At 43.9% G+C, this 24,383-nt stretch overlaps 1 protein-coding gene across 2 annotated transcripts in view; it reads right to left on the bottom strand.

Moving 5' to 3' along the window:
* Window positions 1-24,383, bottom strand: part of EGFLAM (EGF like, fibronectin type III and laminin G domains) — a 170,246-nt gene that overhangs the window by 85,393 nt on the left and 60,470 nt on the right. For both annotated transcript variants that reach the window (XM_029217211.1, XM_029217212.1), the window contains exons 5-7: window positions 20,988-21,105; window positions 19,646-19,781; window positions 231-397 (exon numbers count right to left, since the gene is read on the bottom strand). In XM_029217211.1, the coding sequence (XP_029073044.1) occupies window positions 231-397; window positions 19,646-19,781; window positions 20,988-21,105 (421 nt within the window). The remainder of the gene's footprint in view (window positions 1-230; window positions 398-19,645; window positions 19,782-20,987; window positions 21,106-24,383) is intronic.

Here is a 24,383-nt window from a genome sequence, read left to right as displayed (position 1 = left end):
GCAAAAATAAGCCTTCTGCTGACCTCCTGTACAAAGAAGCAGCCTGGCCCTGTGGAGGGCCTCTAACTTCCAAAGACCTGGGAAAACCACAGCAGGAAAGGCTGAGGACACCCCCTTCCAGACTGCCCTTTTGCGGGGCGCTAAGCAACCTCCGTCAAGTGGGTCCTCAGGAGGCAATCCCAGCAACGCAGCTACTTCTGTCTGTCCTTCAGAAGGACCGCAGTACTCACGGGCGGTTCGGATGGTGTCACTGGGCTGACTACGGGGGCTGAGACCGTGGGGGTTCACAGCCCTCACGGCAAACTGGTAGCTGGTGTCCGGATCGAGGCCCTTGATGACCATGGAATCCATCTGGAGCTGCTCTTGGATTAAGGTCCAACTCTTGTCAAAATCTGGCCTTTGTTGATTAAAAAACAAAACAGAATGAGAAGCAGTAGTTCAGTTACAGCAGAGGGAAGGAAAGCTTGCTGGCTTTGTAAACTAACAGCGTTTGACTTCTGCAAGCAAGACTTATCAAAATGAGTGAACATTTCCCATCTAAAAGTGATCTGGATTTGAAATGCCAGGTCATGATTTTTAAGCCCTTGCCAATAAAAGAAAGTAGATCCTTTTTAGGGCCAGTTTTAAGCACTGTTTAAAGATCACCCCCTTTTCCTTGCATGGCCTTGACTGTGGTAAAAAGATCCCCACGTAGGAATTCGGTTTCAGGGACTCTGTCTTCCAGATGTTTCGTAAACAAGCCTTCCCCTGATAGTTCCCATTCCCAGGGGTCAGGAGAGCACAGATTCCATCTATTCACAATCTGTTCACAAAATAAACAAATATAAATGTTCTAGGGTGACTAATTGCGTGAACTGCCATGGGAAAACCCAACAAGATTCTGTAGCACGGCCATTCTTACTCTTCACAAAACTACAAGTGTGCCAACTTGCCAAATGTTCACATGGACTCGGACTTGTGCCTAGTGGTGGGAGACAGTTTAAAAGCAGAGAAGGAGCTAATGGTATCAGTCACTGAAGCCATTCCCATCACCCGAGACTGGGAGTTATTCCCCAGTGTTTCTGCCTCAGCTGAGCCACAATCCAAGCACCTGGGTTCCGGGCACTGTGGCCCAGAGACCAGCTCATCAGGCCAATGCTTGTACCCTGAGGTCTTCTATGGCAGCCCTGGGCCTCCCATTTCTCAGGTTTCAGGGGGAGCCACAGCCCCTCAGCTATACCCCAACGACGGAGGTTTCTGCCCTGGGACACCCTCATTGCACCCTTGCAGATCACAGCCCCGTACCTCCTCCCAGGCCCAGCCCGACCCTCGGCACTGCCCTCTGGGGTAGCTGTCAAGGGCCAATTTCTGGATTTCTCCACACTGCAAGCAACAGAGCTGGGGAAGTTGCTAGCTGGAGGAGTTCTCTACCTTCCACCTTCCTTCCTCCACCCTCCAGCTTTCTGCCCCAGCCCTTTGCCAGACCTACCCTTGCTTCAGGTGCGACAGGATCTGCCTTCCCCTTCAGATCTTTATTCTCCTCCTCTGCAACCTGGCGGCCAAAGTGGCTTCCTCCCCTACGGGGCCCCTGCCCAGCAGATGCTTCCCCCCACGGTGGACCCACAGCTGCCTGTGGTGAATTGCGGCTCCCTGCCACCAGCGCCGCCTCCTGCCCGACCCCCCCTTTCTCTGTTACCTGTGGGCCCTGCTCTGCGGCCCCCCAGCCTGGCTGTGCGGCCCCCGCCTGCTCCTGCTATGCGGGTGCTGCCTTCACCTGCCAGGCCCTTCGGCCCTAGGTTGGGGCGAGCAGAGCTGCACCCAGTAGAACTAAAGCCATTCCAGGATTATCGAAAACTGAACAGCAACCTTGGGGGACCTGGGTCATCACGTACTCCTCCAGCTGGAAGGTCTTTCTCTGGCCTCAATTCCCATCTCAAGGTCCCACCTTCCACCTACAGTGGAGTCTTCCGCAGCCAGCGCATCGACCTCTACCAGCAGGCCTCCCCACCGGATGCCCTGCGGTGGACGCCGAAGCCCTGGGAGCGGACGGGACCCCCTTCTCGAGAAGGGCCGTCCTGAAGGGCACAGGAGCCTGGATTGCCCCCACCCCGCTGAGGGAGCGCCCTTTGCCCCCACCTCCTGGGGCTTGTATATAGATTATAAATATATAAGGGGGAAAGGGGTGGGTGGGGAAGGGTTGCGGGGCTGGGGCCTTGCTTCCCCTCCTCCCCCCTCCCCTGGTCCCCTATCCCTGGGGCCGTTTGTTAAAAAAGAATAATAAAAGGATTAAAAAAAAAAAAGTCCAGCTTCCATCTGGGGGACAGCATACAGGGGGTAAGAGAACAAACTCTGGATCTGGGCTGAGCTGTTCAAATCCTGCCTCTATTGCTCACTGGCTGCTATTTCACCTCTTTAAGTCTCTAGTTTCTCATCCGTAAAATGGGGTGATAAAAGTACCTACTTAAGAGGGCTGTCATAAAGGAGAAATTAATTCTGTATCCCAGCACAGTGCCTGGCAATGTAAATGAGCAGGACCCTATGGGGCCCTCCCAGAACAGGAGCCCCCTCTTCCCAATGTCCTCAGCCTGCCTTTTGCCTGTAGAAAAACTTTAGTCAAAGAATAAATTTAATCAGAAAAGTGAGAAAGTGCAGAAAGGAAAAAATAACGTCAAACAAGATAAAATAATAATAGTTTAGCCATTCAACAAAGTCAAGGACCTTTAGTTCCTCCTCAAGGGCTATAGATAATATTCTGAGCCACATCTTTTGAGCTGTTTTGCAGAAACTGAAACACTCACCGGGTGGAAGAAGTTAACTGTCTGCTGCTCACAGGCACATACAGCCCAGACCGGTTGGAACCAGAAGGTTGATGATATTGACTCACGATTATCTCACCACCAACCAATCAGAGGAGTGTCCATGAGCTGATCACACACCCCACAACCCCCTTCCCTTATGCCTTTAAAAACCTTTCCCTGAAAGCCTTCGGGGAGTTCGGGTCTTTTAAGCACTAGCTACCTGGACTCCTTGCTTGGTGCCCCGCAATAAACGCTGTACTTTCCTTCACCACAACCTGGTGTCAGTAGATCGGCTTTACTGCGCTCAGGCAAGCAGACCCAAGTTTGGTTCGGTAACAGCATCACACTGTAAATGCTCAGCATGGATTAGCCATTATGTAAGGGATGTACCCACCTCACAGAGCTGGCAGGCAACCCTTGGCCACCTGCTCACTCTATACCCATGAGCTTCAATGCAGTAACACTAGCGCACGTGGCTAGTCAGTACTTGAAATGCGGCTTGTCTGAACTGGAATGTGCTGTGAGTGTAAAGTGTATGATGGATTTTTTTTAAAGTGTAAGATATTAATATTTATATTGATTACATGTTGAAATGATGATATGTTGGATTCAGTGAGTTAAAAATACTTATTATTGAAATTAATTTCACTTGTTTCTTACTACCCTTTAAATACCCCTATCAAAAAACTTAAAATTTCATATAGGCTTGCATTTACTATTGGCCAGTGCTGTTCTATATGGACTTCCTAGTTGGAGGGAGAAAGGAGAGCTTTCCAGGTAATAAGAGCTACAAAATGAAATTTAGGAATGTTTGTGCATGGCTGGGGGACAGTGCAAATGGCCTAACTGGAGTGGAGAGGTTTTGTTAATAACTAATAATAGCTATCATTTATCATGTTCTTCAATGCGTATCAAGCATTGTTCTAATAGTTTAACTCATTTACTTCTCACAATTACTCTATACAGTAGATACTAATATTAAACACCCCCCCCATTTCTTTGAAGAGGAAATTAAGGCACAGAATGGGTAAGTAACTTGCCTGAGGTCACACAGCTGATAAATGGTGAGACCAACTTGGGTTGATGGGGGAAGATTAGATTAAGAAGATCCTTGATGCTGAATGAAAAACTGGGGTGCTAGGGATTGGGAGATTCTCCATCTTTTAGTTTGCTCCCCAACCAACCTCTCCGCTCTTCTATTGTTAAACCCCTCTGCTCACAGATATTTAGAGGAAGGCAGGAAGCAAAAAATACTGATGTTTGCCCTTTATGAACAACTTAATAGGCAAGGAGGTAAAGACTCATTTTGTTAAAAGGAGATGCCTGGATGGTACACAGATTTCTCTAATATGTGCTCTTCTCGTTTTTCATTAGCAAGAATTGTTGAAAGCTAGATGGAGTCCTTAAGCCCAGCAAAAGATGCTTCCTTGGGCTCACCGTGCTGCTGAGGAGTTTATGGGGCCCATATCTCACAAGAATTCATGTGTTTGGAGAAGCAGAGGTCACAAGCATGTCCACTGTAGGATGCAGGGCTCATTTCTCTTTCTCGGTATCCTTTCCCTAAAGATGGATTTCTCATGTAAACTAACTTTGTCATCAAAGAGAAAACCTCGTGAGTGGAAGGAAACACATTTACAAACTCAAATTAGAACAAAATCACTTCACAGAGGAAAGCCACAGGGATGCCTAACAGTAAAGTCAGGAAAGATATGATCTTTAGATAAAACTCTCCTGTTATCCTTTGCTAAGTTTCCCTTGTGGCATTTATAGAGGAAAGGACCTGTCACTGCTCTCAGAATGTGCCACTATCTACCCAGGGCTACCTGCAAATACCTGCAACAATTTTCATGTAAAAAATTACAGCTTCCCATCCCCCACAAAAAAAGAGATTATTTTCTATTTGCTCATTTAATGCAAGAAAGAAAGCTACATTTTCAGCGAATAAGAGATTGACATCATTAACATTTAATTTCATTATATACAGTGAGAGAGGAAAGCTCATGTAGGTTGAATACCAGTCCAAAACCTTTAACATTTTGCCTCTGATTTTGTCATGGGTTTTGCATTTAAATGTTTTTAGAGTCTCTTGAGGTACAAAAGTGCAAAGGCAAGGTTGAGAGAGAGAGAATCAGGCAAAAGCATTGTCTTAGTTCATCCTCAAACAATAACTTTATCTTTTTTCACTAAAGAAAATCATCCTAACTACAAAGTTGCCAGTCAAATCACCATAGCAACACTAGCCCCCCAATTTCCCCAACCAGGAAAAGCCTAGAGGGGAAGAAGCAGCCTAAGAAAGTGCAGCCATCCCAGGTAAAGATGGGCAGCCACCGGTAGGGCAGGCTCTTAAAAACTTTTCCAAGTAGTGGGATAGGTTGGGTTGTGCATCCTGTATCTCAGGAGGTCAGTAGGACACCTTTGGTTGGGTGGGGGAGTTCAGGTGGGACAGATACAATTCGGTCAGCAGTGACTATTCAAAACCCAGTTAGCTGATTCAAGTAATCAAAACACCCACTGGTTCATTTTGGTGGGAGGAAGCAATATTAGCATCCAGCCTGGTTATCAGGAATCTTAGAGATTGTTTGGTCTAAGTGTCTGAGGGCTCTCAGAAATTACATGCAAGATTCTATGTGTGAACTTCATTTTCCTAAGAAAAGCGTCCTCAGCTTCTTATCAGATTCTCAAAGATAATCATGATCCCAAAACTTTTTGAGTCACTGTCTAGTCCATTCTCTCACTCTACCCACGTGGACACTGAAGGAAAATAATTTATCCAAAGTCATAATACCACAGGGTGGTATATTTTTCTGTTTTCTTCCCTTTCTTGTGGCATTTTGACATGGTATCACATATAGAAAACCTTAAACACTCCACCCCAAAACTGTTAGAACTAATGAACAAATTCAATAAAGTTGCAAGATACAAAAAAAAATCAGTTCCATTTATATACACTAACAAACTATCTGAAAAAGAAGAACTTTAGGAAATGCAAATAGTTGCTTGGGACGTGACCTCACAAGACATTCATGACAGAATAAAAAGTCAAAATGACCTCCGTGTGCAGAAACAAAAGGGCAAAGCCAACTCAAATGATAAATGTAAAAATCTTATATTAGGTTTTTTAAAAAGCCGATGGCATAGAAATAAGGCAGAGAAAACCTGGTGTGGCAAAGATCTATGGGGAAGGCAGGGGGCATTGATCACAAACTCAATGTGAATCCTCTGGACTACCTGCTGTTGAAAAGGCCTAGTGTCCATATCCTAGGAAAAAGTGGTTTTCTAGGTTGATCACTTGGCAGAAGTGCTCTAGACCCATCTCCACTTGAGGCAGAGTTCAAAGGGCTGGTATTGATTGGCTTGGGGTAGAGAGGATACACTGAACATATGCCAGTGTCGTTAGATAGGAGATAGACGGTCAAATGAAGATGGTGGCGATGCCTTCTGTGTTTTCCATATCGGACTAGGAGGCCCAATGGCTCCTTACAGGCAAGCCAATGGCAGTGTGTTATAAAGAAGACCCTTTGGCGGCAATTAGGAATGGCTGACAACAAAGCCAACTGCACGAAAGGGTTGAGCTCTGCATCAGCAGCTGTCTTGAAGCAGAGGTTGGGTAGCCATCCATCAGAAGTGTGACCAGCTGCTTCCGGAACGCAGTAAGAAGGGTGGACTCCACTCAATGTCTCTGACCTCAACTCACAGTAGGAAATACATTTTTGTATAGCAACCCAATATACCTATTCATATATGTATACTATATGTGTATGACTCACACGTGAGTACAAAACTGAAAGAAAAGTTTCAAGAAAAGATACTTATCCTTACTATGTTGTTCACTTTGCTATTTCCTCTTCTTTCTCTTCTTTTCCTTTCTTTCCTTCTTCTTTTCAAAATTCTGATAAGAACCCACTAAACTGATTTCACCACCCACTCAAGTGTTGGGACCCATAATTTGAAAAACACTGGACAAGGGGTTTTTCTTCTAGAATACCTTAGATGGTGCTTCCAACTCTAGAACTCTGAGAATAAAGAAAACAGATTTTTTCAGCCATGAAGACAAATTTATGACTTACAGATAAATGTTCATAAAGTGGAAATGCAGCCTGTTAAACTCCAAGTATGCTCTGGATACATCACTCTCTAGAGCACTGTGTTTCAACATTTGTGAATGATCCACAATAAGACATACATCGAACATTGTGACCCGGTACACACCACAAATACGCACACACAGCTGAAACACAAGTTTCACGAAATAATTCTTATTTTTATTACGTGTGATGCCTTCTGATACTTTCTTTCCTGTTTCATTTTACTTTTGAAAGCCTGTTGGTCAGGACCCCCCCTCAGCTGATTTCTTTACCTTCTAATGAGCCCAGGGGCTGAGAACCGCTTCTCTAGAAAGTTCAAGCTGAGGTGGGGAGTGATATTCAAGCACGTTACAGACATTAACTAGGAAACTGGGCTAGGGAATGGTTAAATCCGGCTAAGAAAATACTTCTGAGAGAGGAACTCGTTGGAGCAGAAAACAGCCCTCTTGGGGATCCACAGAACATCCGAATGGCCTTGACAGTGGAGGCCACTCTATAGGCCCGAGATGGAGGGGACCAAAAGCCTAATTACAGTACAACCAGAGATATGTGTGTCCTCCCTCCCTCAGTATGGGACCTAGCATTCCATGGTTTAATGTTTTCTGGAGGACCTTGGATTATTTGGAGGCTCCCTCCTTCAATACTTTCCTTCATGTTATTCCTTCTAAGCATCATTTCAGACACAGAATCGAAAAGATTCTTCTCTGGGTCCTCCTACCGCTTAAATCTGATTCTACCATTACACTGCATATACTACCTTCTAGTGGAATTTTATATTTCTGTCTTCCCTACTAGGCTGTGAGCGCATTAACATGCTGATTGTCTTATTCATTTCCATGCTCCTTGGAATGTCTGCATGATCTTTCAAAATGCAAATACTATCAATTCCTTTTCTGCTTAACCCTTCCCATAGCTCCCTATTCCTGTCAGGACAAAAGGAGATCCTTTATAAAGGCTTTCCTGCTCCAAACCTTGCTTACCTAGCCAGCCTTATCTCTCACTACACAGAGCTCCAGGCTTCTAGGCAAGTCCAAGAACATTTCCTTTTTGCCTCCAAGCCACTGCTTGAGCAGCTTCTTCTGGCCTGAGCCTTTTCACACTGCTTCCTCCCTCCCCTTGTGCCTGGTTATTGCTGATATGTCCTCCTTAGTTCCTGTAAGAAGCCTTCCCAGATTCCTTCAAAACTGGGTTAGATGTCAAGGCTGTGTTCCTCTAGGCCCCTGGCCCCCACCCCTGCCCGCAACACTCACAGCTCTGGACTCTGCTCACCTGCATTCCCCACTGGACTGTCCAAGCAGAGGCAATAGTTGATTCACCCCGAAATCTCTTGCACATGCTTTGCACATGGAAGATACTCAATACGTACATGTTTGGATGAATGCATGCACATAGTAAGTATCCAGTAAAGGGTGAATTGAGCTGAATTCAAATATCTTCAAACTTAGACGTCAGCAATAACACAATGCCCTAAACCAGCGGGTAGCAAACTTCAGCTGCCTGCCAGTTTTTGTAAATAAAGTTTTATTGAAACACAACCACAACTGTTTGTTTAGGTATTGTCTAGGCTGCTTTCCTGCTACAATGGCAGAGCTCAATAGTTGAGAAAAAGACCACATAGCTGGCAAAGCATAAAATACTTACTACCTGACCCTGCAGAAAAATTTGCCAGCCCCTGGTCTAAGACAACAGTCTTGGACTTCCCTGGTGGCACAGTGGTTAAGAATCCACCTGCCAATGCAGGGGACAAGGGTTCGAGCCCTGGTCCGGGAAGCTCCCACATGCTGCAGAGCAAATAAGCCCGTGCACCACAACTACTGAGCCCGCGTGCCACAACTACTGAAGCCCACACGCCTAGAGCCAGTGCTCCGCAACAAGAGAAGCCACCACAATGAGAAGCCTGCGCACCGCAATGAAGAGTAGCCCCTGCTTGCCACAACTAGAGAAAGCGTGCACGCAGCAATGAAGACCCAACGCAGCCAAAAAAAAAAAACTGTTTAAGACAACAGTCTTTAACCTTGTTTGTGCTACTTTGACAGTCTGAGGAAATCTGTGAATCCCTTCTTGGAATAATATTTTTAAATGCATAAAATGCATAGGATCACAAAGGAAACCAGTTATACTAGAAACAATTATGAAAACAATAAAAAATTATGATATATTAATATACATACTTCTTCATTAACACATTAAATAACAATACTTAGCAATGGATTTAATAATTTCATAGTAGTGATAACCATAACTGGTATTTTGAGATATGCGCAACAATTGTAATGGGATAAGAACATATCTGTGATTCTAATAGTGACAAAGTCACAGGAATTGCTAATGCCACTGCAGTTTACATTCATATTTGAAGAAAACATTACATTTCAGTCGGTAAAACTAAGAGCGTAATTTTTGTCCAACCGAAGTTCAGAGACCCCTTGCCTTCCATCCATGAGCCCCTTGGGGATCCACAGACTGCAGGTTAAGCACCCTGCTTTAAGATCCCATAGTTATCCAGGGTAAATACGACAGGAGTGAAAGAAAACCTCATGCTCAGAAAGGCCTCCAAGTCTCTCTCAATTTTACAGACTTGGTGTTATGCAGGATTTGCTCTATACTAAAATGAATTGCAGAGGAAGTCCAAAACCACTAAGTAATCACAGTTAAGAAAAAAGAAAAAGAAAGATGTATTATTTGACCTGCAGCTTCCAGCCGTATTTCTTTATTAATGAATTGGTTCCACCCAACCAAATGACAAACAGATGGATAGAATGGGGTAATGATAAACTCAGCTAGCAATTTGTCCCTGATGGGGCAACTGGAGAGCACACTTTCATTTACAGTTTACAAATGGCTCCCAACACTGGTACACAAGAATTCAATTTGTGTCAACTCCCATCAGTCCGACCAGGGATTACATCAGGAAAGCTCACGGTAGGAGGGATTGAAGCTTTAAGGGATCAATTTGTAGAACTGTAGGTCAAACTTCTGCAAAAACATTCAGAATCGCCCTTCCATTTGAGCCTGAATGGAGGAACCTGATGGCTACCAGAATTTCTGGGACTACATACCACTCTGGAAAGTGGTTCTGAGATTTTCAATTTGGAAACTAAAGGTAAGAAAAAGGAATTTTTCACAAAACACCACTTGTTAATATGAAATGTCAGCTGACACCCAAACAAGCCCACTCTTGCTTATTTCTAATTCTATTGTTGGCTGTAAGGAAGGCTTATACGTAAATAGCACAACTTCCTAAACAATTTCTTGAAAAGAAAGGGAGATTTTTGTTGCTGTTTTTTCCCATTCTCCTCAAAATTGATTAATTGTATAAGAACGATTCTTTAAATATATCAAGCTCTATAATTTTGGGGGGCAGGAAAACCAACACAGGGCTACATCACTGTTAAATATGGCAGCCATTTGCCCAGTTATTGCTATAAGTTCTAGTAAAACGCTATGAAAAAAGTTGGCAATTCACTTGCAGGTATGAAGGGCTCCGAAACACAAGTTATCATTCAATACGAAATAAAATCGCAATGGTAGCTTTCAAGTTAGTCTTACACATTAGGTATTATTTGAAGCTTTACCACATACCACTATCCCTTTTATGATGAGAAAACAAAAGCAATAAGTAACTTTGGGTCGGGGGGAAGGAAAGGGGACGTGCTTGCACATCCAGGTTGGATTCTGTCTGCCTTTTATTTCTGCAGTTAGTAAGGAATGATATTGGTTACTGCTGTGGCCTTGGAAATTAGCGGTGAAGGATTCATTCAATCTGCTGTGACTAGTATGGCAATACACTTCCATTACCACGGGGCTCAGGGTAAGGAAAAGAACTGACACTTAAAAATATTCTTCCATAAGCCACTCTTCTAAGTACTGTATAGACATCTATTTATCTTCACAACCCTCCCGAGGTATCCACTATTATCATCCCTACTTTACAGCCAAGGGAAGCAAGGCTCAGAGAGGTCAAGGATCTTGTGCAAGGTGACAGCTAGTTGTTACCACTCTCTGGATGCAATCACATGACTGCCTGCATCCAAATGTTCTCCAACACCTACTTGACGCGTGCTACGTTTACTTCATGTAGGTGCCATATTCCACAGAAGGGAGCTAGTCAAGGCGTTGCCCTCATGTCCCGGCAAGGAGGACAGACTTCGAACAAGTAATTAACTATAAGTGTGCTGAGTGTTGCTAGTAAGCGTTGCAGGTGTACCTAACCTAGTCTGAGGTGGGGGGCAGGGTTCAGGGCAGGCTTCCTGGAGGAAGTGGTACTTAAGCAGGGGAACTGAAGGATGAACAAGAGTTAACTAGGTAAAGAAGTAGAAGATATATCCTGGCAGAGTATAGCAAGCATAAAGACCTTTAGCCAAGAAACAACATGGCTATAAAGGAAAGCAGGAAAGACCTATCATAAAAGCCTTAATAAGAACAGTTTGTATTGATTGAGCATTTACTGTATAACAGGTGCTATTCTGTGCATTTCGTGTGCATCAACTCACTTTATCTCACAACAACTCGATGAGGTAAGTAAATCGTTATCCCCATTCTTCTGTCTGAGGCACAGAGAAGTTAAATAATGCAGCTAAAATCTTATGGTTTAAAAGTGGTGGAGGCAAGGGTTGGACCAGGAAGATAGGTCCAGAGCCCTGTGTAGTAAACCGCCTATACTTCCTCACCTTTGTCACGAGGACAGAAAATCAGAGCCACCAGATTTTAGACGTCAAGCAGTCCAGCCTTATTTCATATGTAAGGAAGCTTAAAACTGGAATCAAGCCATTTGTCCCCAGGATTAGAGGCCAGCTCAGAGCTGTGTCTTCTGATTCCACATTTGGACAAACTTAAACCTGAGAGACGATACCAAGCATTGGACTGTAAGTCTCGATTCTGAATGAAACACTTCTTTAACTTTCATAGCCTGTGCCCTTGACCATAAGTCATATCACATCATCCCTTAAAACTGTTCAAGGAAAATCCATAATCCGTTCAGCTTCCGCTCTGAATCCCACACTTGATCTTCATGTCAGTAACAGCCTTTGCAGGGTCACTTCCTAGGAGGAAACTAATTAAATTCATTTGTTACTTGTAGGCTGATGATGGGATGGAAAGACAGATGACTTTCGACAAAAATATCAATTTGTAAAATAATTTTCAAAATTATTTTGAAATAATAATTTCAATGCACCACCCAGGTGTGCATGGCCTTGAGAGTCTCAAGGAAAACCAATACGCAGGCATTGCAATCAGCTTAAAAGCAGCTCTGCGTGAAGATGAATTTTGCAAGTCTTATTATGGAAGGCATCTGCAAGGGACCAGGGAATTATTTAGGCAGAAAGGTGTGAAAGGGAAAAGAAAGGAAGCATTGCTCTTTCATATTTATTAGTATTAGTGTCTTGGGCTGAGATTTAGAGATCATTTCTTGACCTATGTCCCTAAAACACACAGAAATATTTTGAACTTTCACATGCACCCAAAATTAGCCTTGGTGGACTTTTTATTAAAAATTGCCACTGAAAGCTTTAATCCGCCCTTTCCAACAACTGACACTACCAAACTCTGAAGCAGTTTTAACCAATCAGGTTACACCTACAGAAAAGCTACAGTAAGTCCCTTACATACGAACCTCCAAGTTGGGAACTTTCAAAGATGCGAACGTGCATTCGCTTGTCCAATCATGTCAGTTAGTTCATGTGTCTGACGTACGCTGTCACATGCGTGCATCCTCTGCAAGTGGTTGTGCTTTTGTGTACTTAACCGTACAGTACTGTATAGAGACAGTAGTACATTATCTTTATTTCAAGCCCAGGATGTCCGGAAGCAAGTGTTAAAGCAGCAGTGATATAGCTGGTACTACTGGACTTTTCAAGGTACTGTACTGTAAGATTAAGAAATGTTTTATTCATTTCTTGTGTTTGTTTTTTATGTATTCTTTGTGTGAAAAGTGTCATAAACCTATTACAGTACAGTACTATATAGCTGATTGTGTTAGTTGGGTACCTAGGATAACTTTGTTGGACTTACGAACAAATTGGACTTAACAAATGTGCTCTCAGAACGGAACTCATTCATATGTAGGGGACTTAACTGTATAGGTAAGTTAAACGAAAACTATTTTCACCTTTAACCAAACAGATAGATAGCATATATGGAACATAGCACCCCAATTGAAACATTACTCGTAAGGACTATTTGTCCAGGCCTTTGGGTTTTCATTGCCACCATAGTATATATTTTTCACTTATGAGAAAAGCACTTACCCTGGGGAAATTCTTAGGCAGAAGGAGGAAAGTTTCTCAGATATTTATAGACAAAATATTTCAAAACATAGGTAGCTATATTTATGCTTGGTTCTTATTTTAATGAACACTAAGATTGTTGCCCACAAAGAAATTTTCAGTATCACTTTAGAAATAAAATATTCTTCCTGGGATAGTGGCGCAGTGGTTAAGAATCCGCCTGCCAATGCAGGGGACACGGGTTCGAGCCCTGGTCCGAGAAGATCCCACATGCCGCGGAGCAACTAAACCGGTGTGCCACAACTACTGAGCCTGCGCTCTAGAGCCCGCAAGCCACAACTACTGAGCCCACGTGCCACAACTACTGAAGCCCACGCACCTGGAGCCCGTGCTCCGCAACAAGAGAAGCCACCACAATGAGAAGCCCGTGCACCAAAGAGTAGCCCCCGCTCGCCACACCTAGAGAAAGCCCGCGTGCAGCAACGAAGACCCAACAGCAGGCAAAAAATATATACATATATATTCTTCCTACTTCGAATGCATGTTTTTTCTGTTTTAGAAAAGCAGGAAGAAAAAGTTTTAAAAACATTGCAAAATATGTTACAGCTTGCAGGCTTACTTAGAATTTGCCTCTTCAAATCTTTTATACACTGATTAAAAATTTTAAATCTACTGTAAATAAGGAAGTTGATGAATAGTCCCCAGGCCAACTTCGGGAGACATTATGAAGATTACTCTCATCCTGCCTGAGCCAGAGACCAAGTCTCCTCTCTGATACAATCACTGAGAGCACCGTTTCAAGGTGCTCACCCTGTGGGCATCCTCCATTTTACAGGAGGCAGAAGCTGGATGAAGAACAAAAATTTGCTTGGTCCTAAGCCCATGACCTAAGACAGCATCACAAACACATGGAATGTCCACCCAAAATACGAACAAAACTAGCGAGTAAGCAGTCAGTACCCCACACCCTGGTCTAGTGTAATTTTTCAGGTTAATCTCTTATTAGCCAGTTACATATTAAAAGTCTTTTGAGACTACTTCCCAGCAACGCCTTTGACACCATCGTCCTCACTGAATAAGGGCAACTGGTGAATAAGCACCTACCAAGACAGAGGACTGGAACCTAATCCTCCAGTGACAGAACTCAGACAAGAACTTCACATTCAGATGGGTGAAATCTGAGGAGAACTTCTGGCAATACACTGATTTCTACAATTTCCTAGCCTTGGCCTGTCAGAGGCCTGCCTCTGGGATAGGAAAAGACACTTTTGGCTCACCCAGAGACCTGTCACAGGTGTTTGTGTACACAGTAGGTATCTGGGCAAAAAGAATTCAATGTTAAACATTAAACAGACCTCTCTGGGAAAAACAGATAACTGTAGGCCCCCAAAGCTTTTCCCACTGACTGCAGTTTCTGATTTAGAGCCCAGGAAAGCTCTCTTTAAACACATATCCTCAGGCTCTCAACTGAAATGGGATAGACTCTGAGATGTTTACAAACTAATGTGGGGATTTATTTTGCAGCCAAACATTAAATGCTGCGAGAGCTTCCTTTCTGGAGTAACAGCCAACAGCAGCCTAAGATGAGGCTTCCCGTTTCCCTAGCCAGCAGAGCTCCAGGCGGGCGGAGTCCAGCATTCCATCTCTGAAGGTGGGTCACAGACATGAAGGGGACATGGGGTTTTGTAGAAAGAGCACCGGGCTGGAAGTCGAGAGAGTTCAGTTCTAATTTTAATTTTGTCCCTAACCAGTCATTTTACCTTGGCAAAGCAACTTAAGCAATTGAGTCCCAATTTCTTTCTTTGTAAAGGGGCAAGAGTGGTAGGGAGGGAAGGAAATAAACAGCTATTGAATGTCTACTATGCATAAACACTTTATGAAGGCTATGAACAATAACCCTGCTATGAGGGTCACATGAACTTGATGTTACAGATGAGGAAATGGAGGTCCTGAGATTAAATAACTTGACCGAGGTTACATATTCTGGAAGAGATAGCAGGAGCAGAATTCCTAGTATAGGGGCTGGAGCCAGGAGCTGGCTTTCCTTATGCTACCATGTTCCATTTGGAACACCAAGATATCCAAGAGTTCTAAATATGAAGACATCTACAATGTCTCCAGGACACTGTAGAGGTATATTTGTTAAGATAAACAGATATAACAAATATTTAACAGTTTGTTAAAATGGTATATACTTTTAAAATATTTATACATAAGAATTTGGGGTCTGAGCCCCTCAAATGTTAGAGGTTTGAATGTTAAGATGTATTTTTGTTGGAGAAGAATTAAAATTGTTAAATGTAGGTACATAACACCCATATATACCTTATGTACATAACACCCATATATACCTTAAATGTAGGTACATAACACCCATATATACCTCCTTTTCCTTAGCTTGGTTTTTGACATGTACATGTCAAAAGAGCTTTGTAGAAAGCTGTTTTTCATATGTGATTTCACTTGATCCTCCTAATGAGGACATGCTATAAGGCAGCAAGAAGTTATCACCCATATTTTGCATTGTAAGGACATTGTAGTCAATGCCTCTGGGGCCTGTGTCACCTCCCCTTCTCCCAGTTCTGATTTCAGCTGCGGCTGTCATGTGGAGAGTTTCATGTGAGCTCAACTTGCCTCGCAAGACCAGCATCGAACCTCAAGCACATGCTGTGCTCACAACACTCCTCCTTCTTCCCTGGACCTGCCTCCTTAATCCAAGGGCCAGCAGAGCCTAGAAGGGTGGGAAGTTGTACCTCTGGGGGAAACTTTCAATCAACAAAAAGAGGACAGAAGCCAGCGCGTAAATGGCTCTTGCCTTTTATTTTTTTTTTTTAAACATCTTTATTGGGGTATAATTGCTTTACAATGGTGTGTTAGTTTCTGCTTTATAACAAAGTGAATCAGTTATACATATACATTATGTTCCCATATCTCTTCCCTCTTGCGTCTCCCTCCCTCCCACCCTCCCTATCCCACCCCTCCAGGCGGTCACAAAGCACCGAGCCGATATCCCTGTGCCATGCGGCTGCTTCCCACTAGCTATCTACCTTACGTTTGTTAGTGTATATATGTCCATGCCTCTCTCACCCTGTCACAGCTCACCCTTCCCCCTCCCCATATCCTCAAGTCCGTTCTCCAGTAGGTCTGTGTCTTTATTCCTGTCTTACCCCTAGGTTCTTCATGACATTTTTTTCCCCTAAATTCCATATATATGTGTTAGCATACTGTATTTGTCTTTTTCTTTCTGACTTACTTCACTCTGTATGACAGACTCTAGGTCTATCCACCTCATTACAAATAGCTCAATTTCATTTCTTTTTATGGCTGAGTAATATTCCATTGTATATATGTGCCACATCTTCTTTATCCATTCATCCGATGATGGGCACTTAGGTTGTTTCCATCTCCAGGCTATTGTAAATAGAGCTGCAATGAACATTTTGGTACATGACTCTTTTTGAATTTTGGTTTTCTCAGGGGATATGCCCAGTAGTGGGATTGCTGGGTCGTATGGTAGTTCTATTTGTAGTTTTTTAAGGAACCTCCATACTGTTCTCCATAGTGGCTGAACCAATTCACACTCCCACCAGCAGTGCAAGAGTGTTCCCTTTTCTCTACACCCTCTCCAGCATTTATTGTTTCTAGATTTTTTGGTGATGGCCATTCTGACTGGTGTGAGATGATATCTCATTGTACTTTTGATTTGCAAACAAGACCAAAAGACAACCCTCAGAATGGGAGAAAATATTTGCAAATGAAGCAACTGACAAAGGATTAATCTCCAAAATTTACAAGCAGCTCATGCAGCTCAATAACAAAAAAACAAACAACCCAATCCAAAAATGGGCAGAAGACCTAAATAGATATTTCTCCAAAGAAGATATACAGACTGCCAACAAACACATGAAAGAATGCTCAACATCATTAATCATTAGAGAAATGCTCTTGCCTTTTTGATAGGCAAATTAGAGAGGAATTCTGTGTGCTCCAGAGAGATCTCCATAGAATTCAGCCCCTACAGAGGCCCCCATTGCCTGCAGAAGTGACTTCTGTAACACACAGTCATATGTCCTCCATCCCTCACCCAACCTTCTCATTCCTGCTTCCAAATAAAATAAACTACTTGCACCCAAGTCCTTGTAAAACGCTCTCCTTTTGGGGACCCTAAACTATGTGAGGCACTGAGGCTACAGAGGTGAAGTGACTTGCACAGGGCCCCCTGCTGGCAGTAGAGGAAGCAGCAAGCACTCCCTTCCAGTTCTGGCTCTAAATCCATCTCATTTTCTACTTTCAGTTGTACACACAGGTTAAGAAACTGCAATTTCCACCTTTTGCCAATATGCCAGACTGAAGTTTAAGAAAGAAATACATGTTTTACCACAAAATTAATGATTCACTTTGTTATAAAGCAGAAACTAACACACTACTATAAAGCAATTATACTCCAATAAAGATGTTAAAAAATAAAATAGTAGGGCTTCCCTGGTGGCGCAGTGGTTGAGAGTCCGCCTGCCGATGCAGGGGACACGGGTTCGTGCCCCGGTGTGGGAAGATCCCACATGCCGCGGAGCGGCTGGGCCCGTGAGCCATGGCCGCTGAGCCTGCGCGTCCGGAGCCTGTGTTCCGCAACGGGAGAGGCCACAACAGTGAGAGCTCCGCGTACCGAAAAAAAAATAAATAAATAAAATAAAATAATAATAAAATAAAATAAAATAGTAAATGATAACTGTCATCTTTGCTGAGGGTCACACAGATGACCTGCTGGGCTACTATGAAAAACGTTGCCCAGTTTTCAAAATTTTAAAGCATTACATTTTGCTTTGCTGATGTCAGACAAGTAAATTAGAAATGCTAAGTTTCACTCCAAGTTTTACAGATGAGAAAGCTGAAGTTTTAGGACTTTCCACTGTTGCAGTTTAACTACTTTTGGAACCAGGCTTAGAATCTTTTCTACTCCAGACACATTCCAGGCTTTGCCTACCAAATCTGTTCAACAAAGGATTGTAGATTATCCTCACTGAAGGACACTGGTCTGGAGCTTGGCTGGGGGCATCTTTTATTTATTTTTTTTTTAATTTTCCCAGCATCTGTTTCTCCCTTTTCCATTAATTGCACAACTTCGCTTTGAGGAACCAACCCTCTTGAACTCTCAGTCTGTGTACTTCAGGCCTGAATGACCCACCAGTCTTTAGTTCCAGAGCTCAGAATATGACGCGTATCTGCCCAGTCAATGTACTCTTCTCCTTGGCCGCAGTGATTGGCTCAGCGAATGAAGAGGGACCAGAGTGTGGCCAGCTAGAATGAATACTGAGACTCTACTGTGTCCCCTGAGAAAGAGTCACTCCTTTCCAGTGGGGAGCTGAGCTAGTAGACAGCAAGCCTTCAGTGCCTGGTGGCCATCTTGCCACCATACTGGAAAAGCCTGAAACTAAAGCCAATAAAGGGGGGAGCAGAGCACAGAGATGGATGGAGACAGACTGCTGATGTGATACAGAACTAGTCTTCCCCAAATTTAGAGTTGTCACAGGACTTGACACTCATAGGGGCCAATACATTACGGTCTCATCTTCTTTCAAGATTCTGCCACTTGCAATTCAATAAGTCCTGCCTGAAACGAGCTCTGTACTCAAGCATTAAAGAGACTCAGTGCAGTACTTCTCTGAAGAAACAAGTATCTGTTTTCTACTACCAAAACATAGGCTAGGAAGTCAAGAAACAGAAGCAGACCTAAAGAAATCATGGCAGAATCCTTTGCCTCAGCTTCAGAGAGCCTAGGAATGAGGTGCTGAGCAAGGCTTTATGAATCCATGAAGCAACCGGCCTCAGACAAACCCAATCACCTTTAATGTAGAGAACAACGTTGTTTCATCAGCTAGGTGCTTCAATTCAAAAGTCAACTGCAACTAGGGTTCAGAGGAAGAGCCCTAGCTGGGGAATAACTTTTGCTCATTGGTAGGGTGGGTGTTTTTTTTTGGTTTTGTTCTTGCTTAAAATTACATAGCAGCATTGAGAATCCAGGTTTTTACATCTGTAAGTTCTTAGAAGAACTTCTAATCACTCTTCTACCGCTGATAAGCTGAATATGAGAGCTGGAGAGGTAGACAAGAGAAAAAAGCTGAAACCGAACCAAGAAACTTTCCCCACGGCAATATGGATGCAAAGGCAACAATGCATTGCACGTGTTTTTAAAGGTTTTTTTTCCTCTCCCTCGAGAAAAGTCACCATCTAATATATACTTCAGACATAATGTTTCAAAGCCAGGAAGGCAAGTTTTGAGCTTGAAATGCAGGCAGGCTGGCAGTGGTCCCTCTGGAGTTTTCAGAGCCTAGGACAGTGTGACTGTGGCGGGGAAGTGGGGAAGAGGTCAGGTGGGTACAGACAGGTTAACCAGATGACCCACCATCAAAGAGGGCTGGGGACAGGTGCTGGCCCAAGTCAGAGTATAAATACAGGCCTCTTTGTCGTCTCTTAAATTCACAGGCAGTGGAGTCTTCTATCGTGTTTGGAATGACTGAGGTCAGTACGTTTGGCTTCTGAATGTGACCCACTAACTTACCTGATGAACTCCACAGAATAGTACTGAATAGGGGAGCTTCCTTCACTCTCTCCAGGTTTCCAAGATAGGGCCACCTCGGAATCAGAAACCACAGTGACGTGCAGCTGCTGAGGTGCTCCTGGAAGCAGGCAGGAATCTAGGCAGGACAGCGAACAACTAGAGTTGGCTGTGGTCCTCGCTGCTGGAGAGGTTTCATGTATAAAAAAACATGTGTGCTTTCTACAGCCTAAACATCTCTGTCCAGAACTGCCTCACCCTCCAAACCAAACAAACACACACACACAAAATCACAACTGGATTCATGCAAGGTTTGTCAATGACAGCTGGTCTTCCCTTCTCCTCAAGCACCCCAGGCTGGAAATCCAACTACATTATGTCCAGACTATGGACCCCAGGACACACAATGATGTGTACCCTTTAGGACCTCTGTTAGCATGTCGGAATTGATGTTTACCTACAAGGAAAATTAAATGCTTAGCGTTACTGTCACTTACTTTCAATTCTTTTGTGTATCCCTTCCTGCCCCCTGTCATCAGAATACATATCAATGGCAGGACATTTGGAAAAAGCCTCATGGGTAAAGATGTAGGACGATCCTATCACCCCAAGGTAACTGCTGTTACTATTTTCATATCTAGACTTTCACATTTCCCAGCCTTTCTTTATTGCTTCGGCCAGAAGTATTTTTTCTGCCTTCTCTTCCTAGCAAAACCCTATGCAGGTTTCAAACACCGGGCCAAAGATATGGTTCTTTCTGAAACGCTCCCTGAGCCTTGGGGTGGAGAACGAGCTCCTTCTGAGTGCCTCCAGAGCCAGCTGGGCAGACCTCGGATGCACTGGATCTACCTGCCTACCATGTGCTTCTCCCTCCACAAGGAGCTCCTATGAGCAGCGATGTCTTCAAGCCACTTTTGTCCCCCAGTGTCCAGCGCAGATCACCTCAATGAGCCTTTGTTGGGTTCCCCTGGCCTGTAAGATCTCTTCTCGCACTCCCCTTCCTCGCCTTCTTAACTCCCACTTACTTAATTCCCACTTAGCAGTCATGTCCTCAGGGAATCCTTATCGAACCCCTATATGGGATCTTACAACGGAAGATCTTACAGCACCATGGGAAGCACTTCTCAGTATCCACGGCCACACGTTAATTAGATAATGTCCTGACCCACGCCACTCAGTTCTGAGAGGGCAGGGGCTGTGCCTGTTTTTGTTCACCACTGAATTCCCAGAGCCTAGCATACCACAGTGCCTGGTACATAGTAGGTCCTCACTGATATACTGAATGAAGGAATGAATGAATAGCACCCATCACTTTCTTCTTATTAATGGATTGAACGCATTTTACCTTGGAGCAAAGTGGTAATGTGCCGAGGAGAGCTAAGCCGTCCTTTGCCAGTCTGGCTGTAAGCTGCCACGCTTACTCGGTATTCAGTGCCTGGTTTCAAATCTCCGATCACTTCCTCCTGTCAATGACCAAACAGGAAATGTGTCAATGATCAGAAGTTCTTTTGAGGCAAACCAGACAATCTCATGAGGGTTGCATCTTGAAGCCCCTGTGAAATTTGCTTGGGAGATTGTTTTGTTTTCTCTAGGATTGGCCAAGTTTTTTAATTTGCAAAGAGGAAAACACCATGACATATTTCCCAAGACTAATGAATTATCCTTTATTGGAATCAATACACTGTCGTAGAACTGGGACTCATTCACCCTATCAGATGTCGCTCATAACATCTGAGTTCTTCAGTGAGAGTACTAGGCTGCTGGAATTCAGGTCACAATCTTTTCCAGGGTTAGAATCCCCCAGTTCTTTCTTTCCATTTGCATATCACAGATGCTCAGGGACTAGCCACGACAGCAAATTGAGGTTCTTGATTTATATCCACAAAGTAGGGACTCAAACTTTGGTTCTCAAATTTTAAACTGCCTCAGAATCACCAGGAGGGCTTCTTAAAACAAATTGCTAAGCCTGGCCCACAAAGTTTCAGATTCAGTAAATCTGGGAAGGGGTCTGAAAATCTGCATTCCTAAAAAGTTCCCAAGTGACGCTGCTGGCGATTCATCAACGCCCACATTGAGAACCACTGGGACTGATGATGGAAGTGTGTGTGAACTTCACCTGCACAAACAGCCTAGACCAAAAAGTCCCAGCTGAAGATGACTTGCCCCATCTTGAGACTACAGTACCAAATAGTAAGTGGGAGCCTGGTGCCCCTGGCCCCAGTACACTGTAGTGGAAAGGATACTGACTTTGGAATCATTCAGTCCTGGGCTTGAATTCTGACTCTGCCACTTATTGCTAGCTATGGCCTTGATATTACATTCCCTGAGCCTTAGTTTCTTCCTCTGTAAAATGGGGATGATGTATAACTATCTTGCATAGTTACAACATTTGGGATAATGTACGTAAAGTAGCTGGCACCAAGGATGTCCTCAAGAAACAGGATTGTAATGATTACTGTCTTAGGCATGTGAAACCCTTCTTTTTCTCCACTTACCTAGGTTCCACCTTCTCTGAGGCCAAAATCTTCCCCTTGACAGCTGACCACACAGAACTGATATTACCCTACCAAGTGTTGTGCCACTAAATTAGCACTTATACATATTAAAAATTATTACTGTTTCTCCCATGGAATCGCAAGCCACTTGAAAGCAGGTATCCTGTCTTATATTTCTTCACAACATCCTCTGCAAATGATTAAACATTCATTGCTGCTAAGGAGAACTAACCAACTGACCGACAAAACGTTTAAAAAGATTCAACAAATAGTTATTGAATACTTACTACAGTAGTTCTTAACCCTGAAAGCACGGTAGAATCACTCGAAGATCTAAAAAAGATACCAGTGCTAGATTCCACTCCAGGCCACTTAAATCAGAACCTCTGGGGGTGGGCAGAGCCTGGTGTCAGTTTGTTTTAAGTTCTCCAGGTGATGCTAATATGGGCAGCCAGGTTTGTGAACCACTGGTCTAGGGCTTGGTTCACCTCCTGGCCTCTGAACTCCATCTGTCTCCCCTCCTCTCTTTCTCCTGTATCTCCGATCTCTCCCTTATCTACCTGATGCTTCCGTTAAGTATTTACTGCGCTCAAGTCTCTCTTATCTTAGACAATCAATTATTCCCCACCGCGCATGTGCCCCCGTCTCCTCTCCAGAGATGCAACCTTCTTAAAGAAGTTGTCTCTACCTTCTCGCCTCCAATTCACTCCTCAGCTTGCTCCCGTCTGGCCTCTCCTCACTGCAAACAACTGAGATGTTCCTACCAAAGTCACCACAACAACTCTGCAGTCCATCCAGCGGGAATGTCTCCATCTTTACCTGACTATTTGCAGCTTTCAATACTGTTGCCCACCCTTGCTTCTGAAATCCCTTGGTTTCCTTGGAAACTGTGACTTCTCCTCCATGTCTCCTTCTACTTCTCTTGTTGCTCCTTCCAAGTATCCTCCACCCACTCCCCATTCTCTGCTGGCCCCTTAGGTGTTGGTCTTTCCCAGAAGTTCACCCCTCACCATCTCCTCTCACTCTGTAGCCTTGCTTAGGTGAGCTCATCTACCACTCCCTTAGCTTCTAGCACCTTTGAATGATATCTCCCACCATCTCCAGCTCTAACCTGCCTCTTGATCTCCAGACATGGGTTTGTGATTGCCTCTTGAACTTCTCTACCCAGCAACTACCATGCAACTCAAGTTCAACATAACCAAAGCTCAACTAACCATCCCTCCTCTGACTACCAAAAACAAAACAAAAAAGTGCTTCACCCTTTGTGTTCTCTCTCTCTCATTACCTAAACCAGAAATTCTCAACACTTTCCTCTCTATGTTCACCACCCCTCCTCCCTAACCACCATTCAATCAGTTACCAATACTCTTTCGTATCACTTGAGTCTGTTTATGTCATTTTATCCTCACAGCCATTTAAGTCCAAGTCCTCATAATGATGACAATGGCTCTGACTCTCTCGGCCACCAATACTTCCTGCACATCCAATCCGTACTCCACACTGCTAAGTTATTTTCCTGAACCCAAATCTGATCATGTCACTTCCACTTACAATAGCATCTTTGCATCCCCCTGTTTATCCTTCCAGCATCATCTCATGCCACCTCATTTCCTTACATTCTACATTCCAGTCATACTTAAGAACTTGGCAGGGCTCACATTTATGCCATTCAATTCCTTGCCTCTGGGCCTTTGAACTGGCTGCTCCCTCTCCATGGAATGTCCTTCTCCCTGCTCCTGCCTGGCTCACCCCTGCTCATCCTTCATGACTCAGTTCAGCTAAGACATTACCTCATTTCTCTGAGCCCCTAGCCCCCAGTCTGGTTAGGCATCCCTCCTCCATGCTTCCCTGGCATCCTTGGTGTACCTCAATCATAGCAACACTCGCCTTATACTGTAATTGTCTGTTTACTGGTCACCTTCTCCCCACCTGCTTGAGGGCAGGAAGCAAGTTCTTATTCCTCTGGCATCCCAAAGCTTAGCATTATCCGACATGTAGCAAATGCTCAAACAGTGCTTTTTGATGAATGAATAAATGAACTACTGAGTGAATGAAAAAAATCAAACCAAGATGTAGGATATAAACAGATTACCTCATCAAGAACCAACTTCTCCTACTGACCCCTCCAACTTGATTAACAGCATCTGTAGCTCTGCCCCAGACCCCGGTTAGTAACCCCAGAGACAAGTCTGACTGCCTCTTACCCACCTCCCTCCAGCCACCTCCACATGCCTTTCAGACCTGTT

Source organism: Monodon monoceros, unplaced genomic scaffold (genome assembly GCF_005190385.1).
Source record: "Monodon monoceros isolate NGI ecotype Baffin Bay Population unplaced genomic scaffold, NGI_Narwhal_1 Super_Scaffold_12, whole genome shotgun sequence".
Lineage (NCBI taxonomy): Eukaryota > Metazoa > Chordata > Mammalia > Artiodactyla > Monodontidae > Monodon > Monodon monoceros.
Note: the sequence above shows the minus strand (reverse complement) of the source record. Positions and strands in the feature narration are given on the sequence as shown.